This window comes from Belonocnema kinseyi, chromosome 5 (assembly GCF_010883055.1).
Source record: "Belonocnema kinseyi isolate 2016_QV_RU_SX_M_011 chromosome 5, B_treatae_v1, whole genome shotgun sequence".
Taxonomy (NCBI): Eukaryota; Metazoa; Arthropoda; class Insecta; order Hymenoptera; family Cynipidae; genus Belonocnema; species Belonocnema kinseyi.
In genome coordinates this window covers 139,412,561-139,435,574 of record NC_046661.1, presented here as the reverse complement: position 1 = coordinate 139,435,574, position 23,014 = coordinate 139,412,561, and the positions used below count along the sequence as shown (strand labels likewise).

The window sequence follows — 23,014 nt, the reverse complement described above, 5'->3', positions numbered from 1 at the left end:
AGTTCAACTACTTTCTTCAAATTAAAAAAAATTTATTTCATTCTTAAAAATTCAACTTTTTGGTTGAGATATCTTGAATTTTTTAGAAAATTTATCGGTTTTTTCAGCAGAAAATTAATCTTTATTGTTTAAAATTTCATCTTTTCTCTTAAAAATGTAAAAACTTGTTTTTAAAGTTCAACTACTTTTTAAAAAATTTGCAGACAATTTTTTCTTTATTACAAAAAAATTCAACTTTTTGGTTAATAATTCTTGAATTTTATTGAAAATTTGTATTTTTTAGTAGAAAATTATTCTTTTTGTTTAAAAGTTTATCTTTTTGGTTGGAAAATAAACTTTTTTTTTCAATTCCTTTTTTCTTTGGTTTCAAAATTACTTTGGTAATTGAAAATTTACCTATTCCTATTTTTTCGGAAATGTTTTTGTTTGATGTGGAAATTCAACTTTTTATTGAAATCACAATATTTTTGATTTTTCTAAATAAGGTAACCTTCTTTGTACGTCCCTAGATGAAGATTCTTTTTGCTAAAAAAGTGATATTTTTATTTTTAAATTTATATTTTTAGTTAAAATCTCAACTTTTTGTTTGAGAATTCTTGAATTTTATTTAAAATTTGTCTTTCTTTGCTAAATAATAATTATTTTTGTTTAAAATTTAAAATTCATATTTTTAGTATGAAATTCATCTTTTTAATATAAAATTCTAATTTTGTTATCAGAATTCTGGAATTTTAATGAAAATGTTTCTTCTTTGGTAGTAAATTTATTTATTTATTTTTTTTAAATTAATCTTTTGTAGTTGAAAATTCCAGTTTTCGGCTGAGAATTCTTAAATTTTGTTGAAAATTAGTTTTTTTCAGAAAAAAATTAATATTTTTGTTACAAATTTTCTCTGTTTGGTTAAAAGTTTAAATCTGAGTTTCAAGACTAAACTACTTTCTTGAAAATGAAAAAACTGTTTCTTTCTTTCTTTCTTAAAAGTTTATATTTTTGGTTGTTAATTCTTGAGTTTTATTAAAAGTTCGTCTTTTTTGGTAGTAAATTAATCTTTTTGTTTAAGACTTTTTTTTATTAAAAAATTCAATTTTTTTATTTCTGAATTCTTGATTTTTTCAGAAATTCATTTTATTAAGAAACATTAATCTTTTCGTTATAAAGTTGATGTTTTTAGTTAAAAATTCAATTTTTTTTCTTGACAATGCTTCAATTTTATTAAAAATTCGTGGTTTTGGTAGTAAGACAATATTTTTATTTAAACTTTTTTTTGATTGAAGCTTCGACTTTTTGGTTAAGAATTTCAGAATTTTATTAAAAATTCTTTTCTTTTTGTAGTAAATTAATCTTTTTATTTAAAAATTCATTTTGTTTAATTGAAACCTCAGCTTTGCATTTTGGTTAAGAACTCTTTAAGTTTTATTAAAAATTTGTCTTCTTTGGTGAAAAATTAATCTTTTTGTTTAAAACTTTTTCTTTAATTGAAAATTCAACTAAAACAAATAATTAAATTTTAATATTATTTAGTTATTTTTCAACTTGAAAAAAGTAGAGATGTAGAAAATGGTTTTCCGAAAAAAAATCTGTCATTTATTAAAACGCAATAATTTTTAAAAAATTGTAAATAAGCGAGAGTCAGAAAAAATGTAATTGCCTAGAACATTGTTTAAATTAGTGTCCTTTTTTTATATTTTATATAAAAAATAATATTTTTAATTTAAAATTACATCAGTTATAATATTTTGATTCTTAAAATAATAGGAAAACTAATTCCAAAAAAGCTTTTCTTTTAATTTTCAAAAATCTAAAAAAAAAAATACTTTAGTTGCCATAAACAAAGTTTTTTTTATGAAGTCAAGCATAAGGTTTTTTTTAACCTGAAAAAAGTCTGAAAAATGTCAAGACACAAGAGACCACTCGACCTGCAAGGACTCGATGACGTGTAGGCTCTTGGCTGTTGAGAGTTCACAGGATCGATATGAGTCAAGCCGTAAATATATGCACAGGAACCATAAATGTTAGCCTTTATTGTCGAGTCCAACTACACTTTCAACGTTAAAATAACCCCGATACATGACCCAGATTTTTTTTTCTTTGCAAGAGAGAATTCATTGCTATCAATTTTATGTAATAATTTATGAACTCACGTCTCAGTATTGACTCTTGGCTTTATTTTCGATAAAACTAGAACTTTCCCCACAAGATTGGCATCCAAGTACATTTTTTATTCACTTTATAATAAATTTATAGCTTTTCTTGTCAGAGGAGATTTAATGATAATAGTCTCGCTGCAGAGAAAAAAATATGTAATTCACTATAAATCTAAAATAGACTTTATTAAAATTAAGTATCTTTTAGAACTTGGACTTTAGTAAAAAATAGTGGAGACACAGAAGGGTTACTTTGGAAACCGAAAAAGGGTTCCTTTAGAAACCCAAAAGGTTTCCTTTTGAGACCCAACAGGATTACTTTGGAGAACTTAAAGGGTTTCTTTTGAAGACCCTAAGTGATTCCTTTCGAGACCCAAAAGGATTCCTTTAGTGACCATAAGAGTCTCTTAGGTGCCTAAAAGGGTTCCTTCGGAGACCCAGCAGGATTCAGTTAGAGATCATAAAGGGTTCCTTTTGAAAACCATAATTGCTTCCTTTTCAAGACCATAAAGGTTTCCTTCAGAGGCGCAAAAGGGTTCCTAAGGAGACCCTAAATTATTCTCTTCGAATCCCAAAAGGATTCCTTTAGTGACCATAAAAGGTCCCTTAGGTGCCCAAAAGGGTTCCTTCGGAGACCCAACAGGATTCAGTTAGAGAACATAAAGGGTTTCTTTTGAAATCCATGATTGCTTCCTTTTCAAGACCATAAAGGTTTCCTTTAGAGGCTCAAAAGGGTTCCTTAGGAGACTCTAAATTATTCCTTTTGAAATCCAAAAGGACTCCTATGGTGAGCATAAGGGGCCCCTGGACGTCCACAAGGGTTTCCTTGAAGACCCAACATGATTCATTTAAAGAATATCTAAAAGATTCCTTTAGAGAAAAAAGGGTCTCCTTGAAGCCTCAAAGGGTTTCTTTTGAAGACCATAAAGAGTTCTTTTGGAGACCATAAAAGTTTTCTTTTGAAGACCATAAAGGTTTCTTTTTGGAGACCATAACGTGTTCTTTTTGAGAGCACAAAGGCTTTCTTTTGGAGACACATAATTGTTCCTTCGGAGATCCTAAATTACTCCTTTCGAAACTCAAAAGGATTCCTTTAGTGACCATTAAGGGTCCCTTGGATGCCTAAAAGGGTTCCTTTGGCGACCCAGCAGGGTTCATCTGGAGACCATAAAGGGTTCCTTTCAAAGAAAATAAAGGATTTCTTTTAGAGAACATAAAGGGTTTTTTTTGGAGGCAGAAAAGGTGGTTTCTTAGACCCTAAATTATTCTTTTCAAAACGCATAAGAATTCCTTTGGTCACCAAAAAGAGTCACTTGGATGCCCAACAGGGTTTCTTTGGAGACCCAACAGGATTCATTTGGAGATCGTAAAGGGTTCATTTTGGTGACCCTTAAGGGTTCCTTTTGGATGCACAGAAGGGTTCTTTTCGGAGACCCTAAAGCATTCCTTTAGAAAATCTAAAAGATTTCTTCGGAGAAAAAAGGGTCCCTTGGATGCCTAAACGGGTTCCTTTTAAAAACGATCAAGAATTGCTTTTGCAGACCATAAAGGGTTCCTTTTGAAAGCACAAAATAATTCCTTTGGAGACCTTAAGTTATTTCATTCGAAACCCAAAAGGGTCCCTTGAATGCTCAAAACGGTTCCTTTGGAGACCCAACAGGATTTATTTGGAAACTATAAAGGGTTCCTTTCGAAGACAATAAAGGATTCCTTTTGGAGACCATAAAGGGTTTCTTTTGGAGGCAAAAAAGAGTTCCTTTAGAGACCCTTAATTATTCATTTCGAAACCCAAAAGGATTCCTTTAGTGACCATAAGGCCTCCCTTAGAAACTCATAAGGGTTTCTTTGGAAACCCAGTCGGAAAAGGGTTTCTTCAGAAATCCTAAAGGATTCCTCTAAAAACGCAAAAGAATTCCCATAAAGAAAAAAGGGTCCCTCAAAGAAAAAAAGGGTCCCTTAAAGGCCTAAGAGGGTTCCTTTAGAGATCCGAAAAGAATGTTTCAGAGACACTTGCATAAAACAACATGAAGTCGCACTAGGGTGGCACAAAAATTCATTGCAAATTTTTTTTCGAATTTTTACGCTTTATTAGAATCCACAGAAAAAATAAATGCTTATTTTTTATAAATAGATTTAGAGGTTCCGTAAAAGCCCATACATATGATCAGGTATTTCCATAATAAATAAAGAAATGTTTGTAAATTGAGTTCTGAACCGTTAGTATCAAGTGAATCCAGTCAAAACTTAAAATTTATCTTTACATTTAGCTATAGAGCCCTAATGAATTATAATTTTTAAATATCAACCCCATAATCGTGTTTTATAAGGCCTCAAAAAACCACATAAGTAAAAAATGGTGTTTTGCTATTATCTGGAGCTAGTTATTTTTTTGGTTGTTTTTTCATACAAATTGTTTTCAATACAGGAGGTACTACTTTCTGTTAGAAATTTAATGTTTACAAAAACTGTTTAAACAATTTATTATTGCTTTTCGTGATTTTACCTTAAAATAAAGTTAGAAAGTCGCAGTTTTTTTCCAAATTTTGCAACTTGTGTTCAACTTTTCAGATGAAAGAAGACAATAATCAAATTAATTTAACCAAAATAATAGTTCAAACAATTTATTATTATTTTTAATAGTACTTCCTTTGAATAATGCCAAGAAGGTACAGTGTTTTCCTGGAATATTAGAATTTTTGTCCACTTTATACTTATGGTGAGGTAATAATTATTGCATTTTAACAAACATAATTGTTTAAACAAATAATTATTCTCTGTTAATAATTCTGAATGATTGCAACTTTTTCTGAAATCATTAACATTTTTTCAAGTTTTCAAATAAAATCAGGTTTTTTTGTAGGTAATACTATTAAAATCAATGATTTTAATAGTATTGCCTATAAAAAATGTTCCAAATTTCCCTTTTTTCCCAATAACTAACTTCTTATCCAATTTTTAAAAAAGTTGAAATATTTAGAAGTTTCAAATTATTTTTGAAATTGTTCAAAACGTCTAAATATTTTTTGAGCTGACTCAACATTTTTAATCCTTTTAGAGTCTATTTTTAAACAAAAAAGTTTTTTAATTTAGAAAATCCTGCTTAAAATTTTCCGGATACATTTGTGATAATCTTGGAAAGTTTGACTATAACATGTTTTAAAAATAGTTAGAAGGCAAAACGTGGTCCTAAAATCATACATGTCTGGGAAAAAAGCATGTCTTTTGATTGGGCGTGGCTAAGAAAAATGGGTGTAAGCAATATTATGGATATTGGGCGTGACTGATAAATGGGTGTAACAAGTTTATGGGCATTAGGCGTGGTCGAGAAAAATAGAGGCGTGGCCAAAAGGTGGAAAAAAGTTAGCGTTTGAAGAAAATCCAGGTGAAGAAGAGAGTGCTTTAGGGTCTGTTCAATAAAAATGGGCGTGACTAGAAAATTATACGTGACAGGAGGCGGATCAAGGGGCGTGTCCAAGGAAAATAACAATATTTCATTAAAACGCAAAAACAAATATATTTTGGCGGGCTACCTTTTAGTTTTTGGAAACTGCGTTTAAAATAATACCTAAAGTTTCAAATCTAAATTAAAAAAAAACGTTTCAAGCAAAAATAAATACTACATTTATAACATAATGGAGTAAAAAAGTAACGTATCATCCTCTTTTCTGGCTGCTGTGGTCAAACCCGATGCGGGCGTTTCGTGCAAAGCGATCTATTACGAAACGGAGTTACATCCCCCGGGAGTGTAGGATTATCCAGGACTTTCCGGTTACCGCTGCTTGTCCTGAGGGATGAGATACGGTCCAGGTGGATAGATTTTGTTTCCACAGGAACAGAAACACAATCGTATATCCATTTTTATATTTTATTTCACATTTTTATCTCCCTTTTCCTTTAACTTTTTCGCTCTTTAATCCTCTTTCTATTTTCTAGTTTTATACCATTTCCATTAATTCTAGACGAGAATTTTGTTCTCAGTAAGAAAATATCCAATTCGGAATTTTATTTATTAAAACTGTCAGACAAGGCGTGTTCAGAAAAAGGGCTTTTACTGGTAAAAAAGGCGTGGCGTGTAAATGGGTGTTGGTCAGGAAAAGGAGCGTTGACTAGGAATTTATGAGAGATCAATCATCTGTTTCACGGAATATTTATAAACTATGTTACAAATTCTTAGATTTCTAATCCCACTAAAACTAAAATAGGAAAACAGAGATAAAAGAGGAATACGTTTTAAAATAATCTAGATGTCATATGGAATTTAATATCGAAAGCTTTAAATTTCTAGTATTATAAGGCAAAATATAATGCATTTTAAATAAAATAATTGCTTTTTTTTACCAAAAAAAGATTTTTTAATAAAATAAATGAATTTTTAACCAAATAGTTGAATGTGCAAACGGAAAAGTGTCAATTTTCAACGAAGTTTATATACAATCAAAAAAGAAGTTTTTTCTACCCTTAAGGGTAAATTTCCAATTTAAAATACAGTTTTTACAAACGAGCAGAGCTTTGGCCCTTTCACAATAAATTTTCAATTTAAAAAATCTATTCATTAAAAAAAGGTCCGTTTCCAGCCAAAAATGAAAGAGTTAAATATTTGGATCAAAAAATAATTTCCCATAAAAAAATTAATTTTCAATTATTTGAATTAATTTTCAACAAAGTGAAGGAACTTTTAACCAAATGCTTAAATTAAAGACAAATATACGAAAAAACGGAAAAGCTACATTTTGGGTAAAGAGAAATTAATTTTTAAGGAAGAAAAATTAAAAATATAGTTAGATTTTTTACCAAGGAAATGAATTTTCGAAAACAAAGATAAATTTTTCATCAATGGATTAAAATTTTCAACAAAACAGATAAATTTTAAATCAGTGCTTGAATTTTTAAATGAAAAATATTAAGTTTATTCCACGCTTTATATAGTTACATTTTCAGTTATAAAAATTAATTTTTATCCGAAGAAAAAAGAACTTTACCCAAATAGTGGAATATTCACCGAAAAAGATTAATTTTTACCCCTGAGAACTAACCTTCCAACAAAAAATACGATTTATCCACAAAATCAAAGAATTTTCAAACAAAAATGGAATGGATCAATTTTCAATGAATAATCAATTTCGACCCAAAAAAAGAATTTTTATCAGTAGAGTTAAGTTTTCGAATAATAATTTAAATTGCCGAATTTCTTATCTCAAATGATGAGTTTGTATTCAGCAAAAAGAGTCGAATTTTCAAACTTAAAATCAAGGTAGTTGAATTTTTAAACAATTAGTTGAAATTTTAACTACAACATAATTCGTTTTATACCACACAAGACAAAATTTTTCTTACCGAAAAGTTGATTTTTTCAATTAGAAATACAATTTCCCAAAAAGGAAAAAAATTTATGAAATAGTCGAATTTAAAACTAAAACAAATAGATTTTCAGATAAATATTTGACTTTCATGTTGAGAAAAAAGAAGTTTTCAACTAATAATGGAAAAGTTATGTTTTCAGTTTAGTAATTAATTTTCAACCAAAAGTCAATCGAATTTTCAAAAAAAGAGTAGAATTTTTCACAAATCGAAGGAAATTTTGAACTAGAAATATAATAGTAGATTTTTAAACAACAATAATTAACGAAAAAGACGAGAAAAGGGGAAAAAAGGGTAAGTGACATGAAAATCGGCGCTCCTGAGGAATGTCAGTAAATGGTAACTAGAAGTGGGTCTAATAAAACTGGGCGTTACTAGGGCGTGGTCTGAAAAAGTAGGCGTTGCATGAGCCTGTTAAGAGGCGTTTCCATGAAGAAAAAACAATATTCTTTTATAATATAAACAAAAAAATATTTGAAAAGGACACATTTTAAGATGCGGGAATTAATTAAAAATAATGCGTAACTTACAAAACATAAATTTGAAGAATATATATTCCAAAGATAGACAATACTACTTTTGTAAAAAAATAATGTACAAAAATAGCGTATCAGCCTCTTCCTATTTTTCACTTTCCTGCAATTTCTCCTCAATTTGTTTCTTCACCCTGAGAAAATGTCCAACTTAGTATTTTAATAATACAAATTATAAGGCATAGCGTGGTCGTATAATAAAACATTGCTGGCAAAAAAAGAGCGTCGCCTAAAGATGATTCTGATCTAGAAAAAGGGGCGTAAACTCATAAAATATAAGTGATCAACAGTACGGTTCAGAGTTGTTTCTAATAAATGTGGGCATGCCTAAGAAGTATAAAAAATAGCAGAAGGCGTAGCCGAACCTTTGGTTAATGTTTGGGCCAATCGAGGTTGGTCTAAAAAAATGCGTGAGTGATTGGTAATTAGGAATGTCATCAATAAACATGGGCCTGACTGAAGGGCGTGTTCTAGGAAATTAGGCGTGGCAAAGACTTTACTTAGAGTCATGTCCAAGAAAAATGACAATATCTTTTAAAAATATGTATTAGAAAAAAATTGTAATAATCTACATTTTCATTTGTGAAAAGTACTTTGAAAATGATACCTGATGTATCAAATATAAATGGAAAAACTTGAGGCAGGAGCTTCATCCTCTGTGAGAAAATGGTAGATGAAAACGTGTAACGTTTATCTGAGAGCAGCCTTTTTCGGCATCCGTTTTTCTCCTTTTTCGCGAATATTGAGGGCAATTTTTACTAAAACGCACGAGTTCCGATGTGCCGTAATTTCTCGGTTATTCGTGCGCTTTGAAACTCGACGAGGGAAAGCACTCGGGAGCGAAGGGGAGCAGAGAACAGGGAGGCTGCTCTATTAGTCATATGAGGACTCTCAAGATTTAACAAGCTGAGTGATGTCTCCTCAAGAAGATTATTAGTGGCCGTGAGCTGGAATATAGAATATGAATTTGGCGCTACCTTTATGCCAGAAATTGAGCCTGTGAAGATAATTGAAGGATAGGATGCCATAAGGGGCTAACCCACATTTTCGAGATTTTACCAGATTTGAAACAAGAACTTTAAATAGGACATACCTGGGATAAAAAGAGTGACAAAGTGAAATGGGCGTAACCAAGATTATCAATTGACGTACCCAAGGAAATATAAGTGGTCAAGAATGTAGTTAAGGGATGTAGCCAATAATAGTAGGTGCATCTGAGTGGATTGACTGAGAATAAAAGGCGTGGTCTAATGTTTCGTCCATGGGGGGGGCAATTATAGTGGGCGTCTTCAAAAGTCGTGACTAAATTATTCATATGCGAATGTGACTTCGAAAAGTAGGCGTGGCAAGGTGTGGATTCAGTGCATATCTAAGAAAAATGACAAGATTTTTTGATAATGCGAAGAAAAACATATTTAGGGGCCACATTTTTGTTTTTGGAAAAAACTTTTAAAATGTGAGCTAACAAAGCAAATCCTATATTTAAAAAATTTATGTTTGGAATGGCAAATTAAATACTGAGATATCTATAGAGGCTAACCGACATTTTAAAATAACTCATACCGAGGCCAAAAGTCGTATACAAGTAAAAAGGGCGTAACCAATATTGTCGTTAATGGGCGTGGCCTAGGATATATTAGTGGTCAATAATATAGTGAAGGAGTGTGAAAATTCAAATTGGGTGTTTCAAAGTAGTTTTATTATGGATAGTAGGCGTGGTACACTATGTCGTAAATGAGTCATTCATTTCAAATGACGCAACTGAAGCTCGCGTCTTGTTTAAAGATTTATAATTTTAGTCAAAAATTAATTCTTTTAGTTGAGAATTTAACTTCTTTGTTAAAAATGTATGCATTTTGTTAAAAATTCGTATTTCTTGGAAGAAAGTAATTCTTATCAGTTAAAATTTTAACTTTTTAATCCTAATTAAATGTGTTTGGGTTCAATATTCAACTATTTTGTTAAAAATTTATATTTTCTGAGTAAATTCAACTGTTTTTCATTTATTATTCGAATATTATTTGGCTTAAATGTAAACTGAATGTAGATACTTAAAGATTTGAAAAAATAAGCTTTTTAAATATTTTGAAAGGTTTTAGGAAAATAAAAAATTTTCACAAAATTTTTTTAAAAATTCGAAGATTTCAACATTTATTTTGTCAACAAAATGTATATTTATTAGGATTTTAAAAAATGGTAAAGAATTTAAAGAGTTTGAATAATTTTAATAAAATAAAAAATTTGCTTAAGATTTCTAGAACGATTTTAAGTGATTTTGTATTTGGAACAAAATTAATTTTTAAAGAAAATAAAAATAAAAACTTAGAAGTATAAAATATTTTTTAAAATTCTTTTTGTTTGGAAACTATTGCAATTATTTTCTTGACTGAAAAATCTTTGTTAGTTTACAACTTCTATCAACTATTATATACTTCGTTTTCAATTATTATTTTTTGACTCAAAATTGAAACACATGGTTACATTTAAACTCTACTAAAGATTTGTTTTGTTAAAGATTTAGAATTTTATTTCAATCATATTTTTTGTTAATAGATTTTTTTTTAAGTAAAGAATTAAATTGTTTGGTTTCAAGATGAACAAATCTGATAAAAATTCATTTTCATATTTGATGATTTATAATTTTAGTTAAAAAATCATTTTCTTGGCTAAAAATGTAACTGTTTCGTGAAAGTTAGTTTTTCTCAGTAGAAAATTAATCATCTTGGTAGATTTTATTTATTCAGTTGGGAATGAAACTATTTGGTTAAAATTAATTTTTTTGTTAAAAATTTGTCTCTTCTCTATTGATTTTTAAAATTTTCAAATCAAAATGTTTTTTAGTTAAGATATGAATTATTTATTACATTTTTTATTGGGAGCTCATTTGTTTTGGTTAAAATTTAACTTTTAGGTTGAAAATGAACTTTTCTGTTTATATTTTAATTTGATAAATCTGAAGTCTTGAACGGTGATAAAAAAGCTATGGACGGTAATAAAAAAAAAAACTTTGGTCGGTGATAACAAGAACTTTGGACGGTGATTAAAAAAAATTGGGCGGTTGAAACTCTTTGGATGGTATTAATTATGGTCTCGATTGCATTATTTTTATTTATTCTAAATGACTGACTTCAAAAATTAAAAAAATTCGAAATTTCAGGTCGCAGAAATAATAAAATTCTCTTAGTTTTTTGAATTTAGAAATATATAATTCTTTGAAGTATTTCCCAAAAGAGCGAAATTCCATCAAGTCACTATTTCTTTTTCCAGTTCGAAATAAAATTGAAAATTTCGACATCGCCATTTGGTTTCAAAAGTCGCAACTAAAGGTTTGTAGCATGTTCTTCGGAAATACAACACGTGCATGGAAATTATTTTTCGTCTGTCAGAATGAACGATGGACAAGCTTTTTCGTATTTTTTTCTAGGAAGAATAAACTAGTCGACTGATTTTCAAAAATTGCTTTTTCATCTCTTCAAGTAACATTTTTTTATCTTCCCAAAAAAAATGGTCAAACTCGTCAAAATTTTTCTAATTGCTATTTAGCGATTAGCAGTCTTCGATTGTCAATTTATTTGGAATGCAGAGTGTTTCAAGCTTCAGTAGAAATGAATTTCATAATCTTTACATATGTAAAAATCCCGTGTCACGATGTTTGTCTCCACTAAGCTCGGAAACTACTTAACCGATCTTGATGAAATTTTGTATACTGTGTGTAATTTGGTCCAACTTAAAAGATAGGATACTTTTTATCTCATTTAATTACCTAGATATTTTTAAATTGCAAATTCAATGTTTTTATTTGTATACTTCATAAGTTTCTAACAGATGGCGGTCTAAGTTAGTTTTGTTGACCGACACTTCAACATTTCACGTTATCTAGGTTGGATAAGCAGCCAATAGATGGAGCCAAATTACAAAAGTTTGAGGAGTGGATCGACGAGATTGAATATAGCAACCCGTAATCGAATCGAAGAACGGAATGAAATAAGGGACTCCAGTAGAAAACTAACCTAGTTCGCAGTTTGCTTCGTTATCCTGGAAATGCAAAGGAAAGGAACAATGAGCAGGAGAGCGACACGGTCACGGATTTCTACTCAAATGAGAACATCCAAGAGAAGCAGGAAGGGTTCCTTGTCTCTCAGTTCACAATCTCCGTGTAGTATGTACTCGGCTAATTTACTTCGCAGGATTTAATACATGGGATTTCTACTGTCACACAATTCCAGTAGAGGATGACAAACTATGAGTTATACTCTAATCCCTAAGAAAATTATTATTTCAATTAAATCAATTTTTTTCAAGCTATTGTTATTAAGAGGAACTAAATTAACCAGGAAGAAAGAACAGTCCAATTTCAGATTTTCGATTCTTTCTAATCGCCTCTTTAAAAGTAGCCTAAGAAAGTTACTCGGTAGTGTCAAAGGCAATGCACGGCGCGGTCAGACGCTTGGCACGGTCAATGGCTCTAAACGGCGTTGGCTCGACTGAGCGTCTAAGATTAGAGAGAAGACTAAGTTTCATTTTGCAAGTTTTTTCAGTATTTTTACTATAATTTTTCTATACTTTCTATAATTTGAATTTGAATTTTGAAAATTGTACAAAATCAGAAATTAGGGCCGTCTTTCTCACTCACTAACTTAGTATTTATTTATCAAAAATGCTTCAAATATGAAACCATTTTCAGTGATCCTCTTTCATTAGGAGATTAGTTGCTTCTCTTTTTTACTCTCAAAGAGGGATTCATTCAATTTATTCAATTTTTTTAATTAAAAAAAAATCGTAATTAGCTTGTTCATATACAACAGTTTCCAAATAAAATTAAATCAAAACGAATAATCTTCAGCTAAGCAATAATAATCATTTTTAACCTAAAAGTAAGATCTTTAAGCAATAAGATTTATTTCAAACCGTAAATAAAAAAGTGATATTTTTATTTTGAAAAAATAAATAAGTTTCTAACTACAAAAATGAATTTTAAACCCAAAAGATAAAGTTTCTAATAAAAGATATAAGTTTTTGACCATTTTTAAAAGTCAACTTGAATTCCTCACGAAATGTACAAAAATAATGGTGAATATTGAAAAGTTACGCAAAATAAACCTAAGAATCTCCCCTTGAAAATGAGCCCAAGAAACTGAAAAATTGTTTACTGGTTCTCGAGTTATACACTCAGCAAGGTCAATCGCTCTGCACGGCGCAGCACGGCGTCGTACAGTGGTCTGGAATAGGAATTTACTGTTCATAATCGCCCACAAGTCGTATTTCTTAACCGGTTTAAAAGGTTTTTTTTTTAGAAATGCTCAGCAATTAATTTTCAAAAGAATTGTGGTTTGCTTTTTTTCTAATTTTTTTTCACAGATCAACAATATATAAATAAATATAGTGACAAAATTGACCATTTTAGCTTTGTGAATTTTTATCCCAAGAAAAAATATAGATAGAAACTCACTATCAGCCGAAATTATTGCACATGCATTCATACAACATAATTAATTTTAGTAATATATAACTTTATTATTATAAACAATTTCTATAAACAAAGTCTTTATAAACGAGTTTTTCTCATAGCTGAATTGATTTTTCTGAACAAAAGTGGTTCACAATTGTCTTTAAAGCCATTTATATACTTCAAGCTTGATCAAAAATAAACAATATAGATTGTTTATAACAATTTAGTTGAAGAAGTCTCCTAATCGACCGTTTCCTCGTAGAAAAAAAATTTTTTTCTTCAATAATTATTAGAGTGACATTTATTGCGGTGACTAACAAAAGAAATAAATAAAGAATAATTTACATGATTGTTTTAAACAATTTTTGTAACAAAACTATGATTTTTTTTTTTTGCAGAAAGGACGGTTTTCCACTGAAATTATCCGACAATAAAATAACAGTGAATCCAAAATTGGATATGGGATATTAAATAACAATTTGCGTAATTATTAATAACCATTTCTGTAGCAAACTGTCCATAGCAATAACGCTGTACTTGCGTTTTTAGAAGTCACCTATCTTTCATTTGTTTTATGCAACTTCCTGAAAAATAAATGAGGAACAAGTGAAAATCTCATTATTATTATAAGTATCAATTTTTTTATTGAATGTAGTTGCAAAAGTAGCAAAAAATTGCAACTTTTCCCATTTTTCAACATCTCAGCATGACTGCTTTTTTTCATAAAAGAATATAATTTATTGCGATATTTTTTTTTAATTACAAAAATTGTAATTAGCTTGTTTATATAAAACAGTTTTCAAGTAAAATTCAACTAAAACGATTAATCTTCAGCGAAACGAAAATAATAATTTGTAACTAGTTAGTTCAATCTTCAAGCAATAGGATTAATTTTAAACCATAAATAAAAAATTGAGATTTTCAGGAGAACAAAGGAAACTGTAAACTGTATTACAAATCTTATTTTTCTAAAGAAATTTTTTTTAACAAAATAATTTAATTTCGAAGAAATGAATGTAATTTCTAACTTAAAAGATTATTTTTAAAGCCAAAAGATAAAGTTTCAAATAAAAAAATATCAGTTTTGGAATAACAGTCAAATAGTTCAATTTTTATGGAAACAATGGTTGAATAGAATTTTTGATTTCAATAGATGAATTTTTAGTTAAAAATGTAATTGTTAAATTTTTATTGAAATAACCTTTGTTCTAAGCCAAAAAAAAAAATAATTTTTAAATAAATTCTCAACATAAATACATAAATTTTCAACTAGAAATGAAATAGTTGAATTTTCATTCAAATGCAATAATTTTCAAAAAAAAAGAAAATAAAAAAACTTGTTATTTTTTTCCAAAAAGATTATTTTTTAAAGCAACTGTTAAACTAAATTTATTATTATTCAAAATTTATTTAAAAAAGAATGATTAAAATTATAATTCAATATTAAACTAAGAAAATGTAACTAAAAGAGGAATAGTTCAATTTGCAGTTAAAAAGTTAAGTTTTTAACAACTAGTTTAGTTTTCAATTAAAAAACACAAATTTTTAATAACGAATAGAGTGGCTGGATTATTAGATAAAAAAATTAGTTTGAATTTGAAAAAGCGAATTTTTAATAGAATAGTTAAATTTTCAACAAAAGAAAATAACTTTTAACTGTCATAATGAATTCTTGACCGCGAAGAATAATTTTTTATTGAAAAATACGAATTTTTAACCCAGAATTTAATTTTAGAATCAAAAAGACAATTTTTCAATCAAAAATTGATGATTTATATTTTCAGTTAAAAAAAATTAAATATTAAACAAAAAGTAACTAATTTACAACTCAGCCGTTAAATTTTCGATGAAAATTTTTTAAAAACTAAGTATCAACGAAGTATGTTGAATTTCAACTGAAAAAGATCAATTTTTAATTTAATCCAAAATATTGAATTTTAGCGCAAAAAAAAAGAATTTCCTGCCAAATAGTTGAATTCTCATAAAGTAGTTGAATTTTGTTCAAGAAAGGTGATTTTTTAACAAAACTGTGCAATTGTGAAAAATCTAATTAAATTTGTAAACAAATGAATAATTTTTCAACTGAAAAAATTGCTCAACCAAAAATAGAGCAGTTTAATCCTTAGTACAAAAAAATTGGTTTTCAATAAAAAAGGACCTTTTATTCAAGAAATATTACATTTCACTGAAAGGGGTGAATTATTAAGCAAGAATTAAAAAGGAAATGAATATAATCAAAAATTTTGACTATCCAAGGTAGAAAGACAATTTTTTTACAAAATAGTTAAATTTTCAACCTGAGGAAAATCGAAATAAAAATGAATTTTATCTAAAATGTTTAATTTTTAAGACAGAAAAAAGATTTTTCTACAAAACGGTTAAATTTTTAACCCATGAATAATCTTTTGAAAGACAGTTGAATTTCAAGCAAAAAAATGATTTTAAAACAGAATTGGTTAATTTGTAACCAAATATAGAATAGTTTAATTTTTGGTAAAAAAATAACTTTCTCCAGAAAGTGATTTTTATAACAAAAAAAAAGAAGAAGAGGGCTAAACTTTTAAACAAGAAAGAAAAAGGAAATAAATTGCATTCAAAATATTTAATTTTGAAAGAAGGAGATTCTACAAAATAGCAGAACTTTAAAACCAACACAAATTTTTAAAAATAGTTAAATTTAAACAAAAAAGATAAGTTTTTAATCAATTAGGTAAATTCTAAACTAAAAAATAATAAACTATAAACGGAATAGTTAAATTTTTAGTTTAAATAATAATCATCAACACAAAAAAAGAGTTGAATTTTTAAAACAAAAATTAAAAAGAAAAGAATTTTCATTCAGAATGTTGAATTTCAAAGTCAGAATGACAATTTTTCAAAAAATTAATTGAATTTTTAAACCAAGAAGAATTTTCAGCAAAACCGTTTTATTTAAACCAAAAGGGGTGACTTTTTAAACAAATAGTTTAATTTTCAACTAAAAAAAGTTCAATTATTCAAAAAATATCAAATTTGTAGCAAAAGAGTTTAACTTTTAATCGAAAAAAATATATTTGATCCAATATGATAATGTTCCAAACCAAAAAGACGATTTTTCTTTAAAATAGTTTAATTTACAAGCCAAGAAGAATTTTCAGCAATACAGTTGAAATTGTACGAAAAAACTTTAAAAAACAAAATTGTCAAATTTGCAACAAAATAATCAAACTTGTCATAAAATAGATAAATTTCAATTTAAAAAAATGTTAACAAAAAAAAAGAATAGTTTATTTTTTAGTAAAAAGAATTAATTTTCAATAGAAAGGAAAAGAAATGAAATTTTAAGAAAAGGGTTGAACTCTAAACTGAAAAAGAAAATAAATTGTTTTAAAAATGTTGAATTTTTAAACCAGAAGGACGAATTTTCTTCAAAATAGTTGAATTTTCAAGATACAACAAAAAACGTTCAAAAAAAGCAGTTAAATTTAAACAAACAAGATGAGTTTTTGTAAAAATAGATAAATTTTCAAATAAAAAAAAATGTTGCACTATAATGGAATATTTCAATTTTTGGTTAAAAAAAATGTATTTTGAATACAAGAAGAGGACCTTTAATAAAAAAAATGGAAAATTAGAAAAAAGGTAGAATTTTTAATCAAAGAAAGATACAGAAAATAAATTGCATCCAAAGAAGAGGTTTATTCAAAAAAATTGTTAAATTTGCAAGGAAATAATAAAACTTATAACGTAAAATTAAAATTCATAATTAAAAAATGTCTTTTATTGTACAAGATGTCCAGATTATAAACACACTTCAAATATCGAATTCCAAAATTTTCAATTTAAAAAACGTTTTTGGTTCTAAAAGATATAAAAAAAAATTGAATTGCATTTTTTCAAACATCTAATTTAAACCAGAAAATTTTACATTTCAAACTTTAGATTTTTTAAAAATTCAAAAATGATTTATTATCCATTATTCAAAAGCCTTTCGCTTCGATTACTATAGCCATAAAAACTTTTCACCTGTATTTTATTTTACACACTTTTCCCTCAATTTTTTTATTCTCCCATAAAAAAAGTATGGAGCATATCACTGCTCTGATAACGAAGCTCTCTTTACATATTTTGACGCCCGGCCAGAATAATTGGAAAACCTAATTTTTGTCGACAGCTGATAACAAAATTTCGAAAATAACGAAATTACTTCGATTCGAGTTGCTGGGAGAATCCCAGCGGGAAATATGTTGAGAGCGCGTGGCGTGGCAGTTGATTATTCAATTACTTGTAACGGGACGTTAAATTGGCATTAAAGTGACACAAGATTGCTCGACTCAAAGTAATTTTTTTTTTTGAGATCTTCCAAGGAGGCATTTTCGTCGAAAATATCCGAAAAAAATAGTTCAGAGAAAATTGGGGTAAATAGGAGAGAAATCGAATTAGGGGTTCATTAAAATGAGCCACAAAAGAGAAAAACATCCATTTTGATTAGTCCTAAATTTTTAGCAAAGCAAAACAAATATTACGTATAAAAAAAGAAATAATAATAAAAAATAGTGCTCAAAAATTTTATAATACTTCAAAAATTCCAAATCCACAAATCTTAAAAAGTAGATTTGAGCTCTTCAAAGATAATTTAGTTTCTTGGTATAAAAGTTGTCATGTTTTTGATTAAAAAAGTTTTTGAATAAAATTTTTAAAGTCTTTTTCATTTTTCTGAATTTTTGAAATGGGGTTTTTTCTTATAATCAAACGCTAAATCTAAAAATTGTCTCATTAGTTGGGCCAACTATTTAGTTCGTAAGGTATAGCACTGCTATTTTATTAGTTGGGACAACCATTTACTTAGTTGATAGTACTAACTGAATAGTAACGGCAACTAATGGAATTGTTGCACCCACGAATAAAATGGTAGCATCAACTAATGAAATATCAGTACGATATCCTACTAACTAAATAGTTGGCTCAACTAAACATTTTTACAGTGGACTGAACTGCAAATAAAAGCACTCAAAGCGAAACTCTTGAATTTTAAACTTTGAAAATGAAAGTGTAAAAGACGCTTTGTTTATGAATTTTGCATTCAAAAATTTCAAAGAAAGTTGTCGAGCCTGATTGTGAATATATTTTTTTCAATTTTTTATTAAATAAATAAATATTTCAAAAAATGGACATTTTTTCTATTTGATGTTCCCGGCGCTTTTCAATAATAGGAAATTCTTGTAATCACCAACGTTTCATACATTTACATTATATAAATATATTGCATCATGATACAATAAAAAAACAAAAATTTTATAATCAAATTATTTATTGAAAATGTGTTTTCTATCATTTTCTATAATTTTACGTTTTTTAAGTTGTATTGCACGAAAATTTATTGAAAACAATATTTTAATAAAAAAAATTTGTCTCAAGACTATTCTTTTCGATATTATAAACAAATTAAATAAACAAATGGACTATTCACGTATTTTTCGTCAGTAAAATTCGTTTTTTTACGTCAATTTACTTATATAAGGACCCTCATTATAATTTTTACAAAAATCATAATTTGTTGATGAGTTTTTGATTTTTCTAACAGATTTACTGAACAAATGCATTACTTGGACATTTTTCGACGGAAAAACTCGTTTTTTTAAATTTCAGGCCTTTTAATTGGAAACGTTACGGCCATTTCAGTAGAATTCATAATTAGACGATTAATTTTTTGTTTTTGTCAAACAAATTAAATTTAAAAATGCATAATTCGGGCATTTGTCGACGTAAAAACTCGTTTTTTTATGTCATTCCTTTTAATTTCAGAAAGTTTTTTTTTATTAAGTATTTAGAGCTCTCTAACACAAAAGGGTTTGAATACAAGGAATGATTGAACAATTCATTTAATAATTGTTATAAATAAATTCTATAATATATGAAACGTCGGGACACTCATGAGTCTGAAGAAAGTTTCTCTCCCAGAGTTAATAAGATAATGCGCGAATAATACATTTATTAATTAAATTTGTTTGACCAAAACATAAAATTAATTAACTAATTATAAATGTTACTAAAATTAAAAAAAAACTAGTTTTTCAGTCGATAAGTGCTCGAATAATGCATTTGTTTATTAAATTTGTTTAATAAAACCATAAAACTCGTCAAAAAATTATAAATTTTCTAAAATTATCATGAGGTTCCTAATTTTAAAAAACTGACATCGCGAAAAACGAATTTTTCTAACGACAAATGTCTGAAAAACGCATTTGTTTATTAAATTTGTTTATAATATTAATAAGAATAGTCTTAAGATAATTTTTTTTCCATACAAATATTGTTTCCATTCAAATTTCTGGCAAGCGAACTTTAAAAAACGTTCAATTATTGAAAATTATAGAAAACATATTTTCAACAAATAATTTGTTTATAACATGTTTTTATTGTATCATGATGAAATATGTTTAAATAATCTGAATCGATGAAACGTCGGTGATTAAAATAATTTTCCTATTATTGACGACTACCGGGAACGTCAAATAGAAAAAATTGTAATTTTTTCGTGATATTTATTTATTAAAAAAAGAATTAAAAAACTAAATAAAAAATCAGGGTGGATCCCTTAAATTGTGCCCGGAAAATTCTCCAAAAACTGCAAAGACAGAATTGAAAATAAGTGTTAACGCGATTTATTTCTAATCGATAATTGACAAGTTTGAAAGTATATTCTCAATAACTTTAATTTGTTTAAATAATAATTATTTGTTTAAAGACCCCCACCCCCCTGTAAATGGTAAAAAGTTATTATCTTTCAGAAATAAAACGTTTAAAGTTGATAAATGTCAAGAATAGTGTTTCTTCTTTAACTTATTTGGTAATTATTTAAACAATTGTTATTTCTTTGAAAAAATGTTTCTCCCTAAAGTCGTAAAAAGTTATTATTTTCTGGAAATAAGGACACAATTAAAGAATGTTGAAAGCAAGATATTTTTGAAGGATGTTTGGTAACTTCTTAAGCAATTTTAATTTGTTTAAACAATTTTTCCCCTTGCAAAACATGAAAAATTATTATCTTCTAGAATTAATGTCACAATTGAAGGAATTCGATAGTAATATTTTTCTCTACCGAATATTTAGCAACTTTTTAAATAATTTAAAATTTGTTAAACGATTCTTTTTTGTTTAAACATTTTTTTCTCTGTTGTTCTTGAAAATTTGTTCTTGTAGCAATATATAACACAATTAACGCATTTTAACAAATAATATTTTTTTATTATATTTTTAAATTTTTTAAACAATTAATTATTTACATAGACAATGTTTAGCCTGTTCTGATTTGTTATTTTTTCAGATCGTATTCTTTAAAATAAATAATTTGTCAAGTGAATTTCGGATGATAAACATCAACGTACAATCGTATATATTTCGATTAATAGTTGTTTAAATGATTGCAAAATATCTTCAGCAAAAAAAATTATTTAAACAAATCAAAATTGTTGAAGTAAATACCAAACATCCTTGAAAAATATGTTGCTTTCAACATTCTTTAATGGTGTAATTATTTTCAGAAAATAATAACTTTTTACGACTTTTGGGAAAAAAATTTTGTTTAAAAAGTGTTTATTGATTAAATAATTACCAAATAAGTTAAACAAGAACTACTACACTTGACATTCATCAACTTTGTACGATTTATTCCGAAGGATAATAACTTTTCAGGATTCACAGGGGGGAAAAATTGTATAAAGAAATTTAAAGTTATTATAAATGTAGTTTAAAACTCGTGAATTATTTATTAAAAATAAATCATGTTACGAATTTGAAAAAGTACAATTTTTAATTAAATGAAGTTAAACTTCCAAATTAGAAATTTCAAACAAATTCTTTTGGATAAATGCAAAGTTTAATTCACAATTGGTTTAAATTTAAAAATTCTCTGCTTCTGGTTCCAGTTCCAAATATAAATTTATAAAAGATTAAAAATGCCCTATTTAAATTAAATTTTTTTTAATAATTTAAATATCCTTAAAATGTTTCGAAATTTTATTTTAAGATCTTCGTTGTTCAAAATTTTTCAAAATCTATATTTGGTTTCAAATTAGGCCATGATATATTTTCGACGAGATTTGTACTTCATTTGAATTATTTGAAATGATTTCAAATTTTTAATTTTTTCAAATCTTCGAAATATTTCTTTAACGTACTCGATTTTTTTCTAAGAATAATAGGTGTTCCATTGTTATTTATAGATCGAAATTTAACAACTTAACTTACAAATTGAATTTTTTTAAAAGAACCATTAAAATTGTAATGTTCAAGGCTTAGTTTTTTTGTTTAGTTTTAAGTATTTTATTTGTAATCAATGATTTTAAATAAACATTCAGGTATTTATAAATATTAAGGAATTGTTCTTATTCTAAATTAAAAAATTTGAAATTGCATGGTTTATAAATGGAATATTTCAGACTAAAATTTAATAAAAGCCTACAATCATAAATATATTACTTAAAAGTTATTTAAAAATAGTTTGTAAAGTTCCAAAACAGCGTTTACATATGTTTAAGACTTTCCAATTGAAACATTGTAATATTTAACGTTGAAATCGGGAAATTCTAAAATTGTGATCTGATGCAAACTCGTTTTGTAAAATCAACTATAATTTATTTTGAAAATTTCAAAGAGCAATTCAAATTTAACAATTAATAATTAATTTATATTTATAGTCTAATTTTTAATTGTTAAAGTCCTTAAAACTGCACTTTAAAATACTTTCAATTCAAATACTCATTCTAAACTAAATAATATAAAAATTGAAAAAGATCAGAATTTAACTAATTATTAAAAACGGTTAAAATTAAAGTTGGACTGATTTTTTTTTAATTTGTAAAATTCCTGGTCAACAAATAAATTCACGGTCATTTCCCGGTTCAAAATTATGATAAATTGATGCTGAAAGCTTGCGATTGAAATGATTCCAAATACCGTTGATTGCAAATCGAAAGCTTCTAATGAAACCTTTCAATACCTATCAATTGGAAAGTGCGCCTGATTAAAGAAGGGTACATTAAATTATTTTCCCTAGACTGGCTTAAATTTGATAGCTTCGGAATTTGAATTAAAATCATCCAAAAATTTGAAAGAGTTTTTATAAAAAAAATGTTCAAAAAACCTGACAAAATAAAAATTAATTAAAAAAAAGTAGATTTTTAAAAAGTAAACTAACTCACCCCTTGCGAGGACAAGAATGAGGGAAACTGAGAGTAAAAGTGACCGGAGTGGTGCCATTTTTCCAGAATTATTTTTCCTAATTCATCACTTATTTTTCGTCCAGTATGAAAACTTCACAAGTTATAAAATACACAATTTTTCCACGATGTCGCGTGACTTTTCGAAGAAGGAAATAAACGCACGAGGCGCGCGCACGAACGACCCTTCTCGCACGGCGGTCGTGGTGAACTGAAGGTTTTCGCGCGTATCGTCGCGCAAGGGGATTTGTGACTTGTACGCCTGGTTACCAACCACTTGGCTTTCGAACACCCACGCATCTACGAGGGTGAATTTCACCCCCCCCCTCC

The 23,014-nt window shown here is 27.4% G+C and overlaps 1 protein-coding gene across 1 annotated transcript in view; it reads right to left on the bottom strand.

The window, feature by feature from the left end:
* Window positions 1-22,896, bottom strand: part of LOC117173061 — a 451,519-nt gene extending 428,623 nt beyond the window's left edge. The window contains exon 1 of the mRNA XM_033361436.1: window positions 22,667-22,896. Within this exon, the coding sequence (XP_033217327.1) occupies window positions 22,667-22,724 (58 nt within the window). The 5' untranslated portion in view covers window positions 22,725-22,896. The remainder of the gene's footprint in view (window positions 1-22,666) is intronic.
* Between the last annotated feature and the right edge of the window lie 118 nt (window positions 22,897-23,014).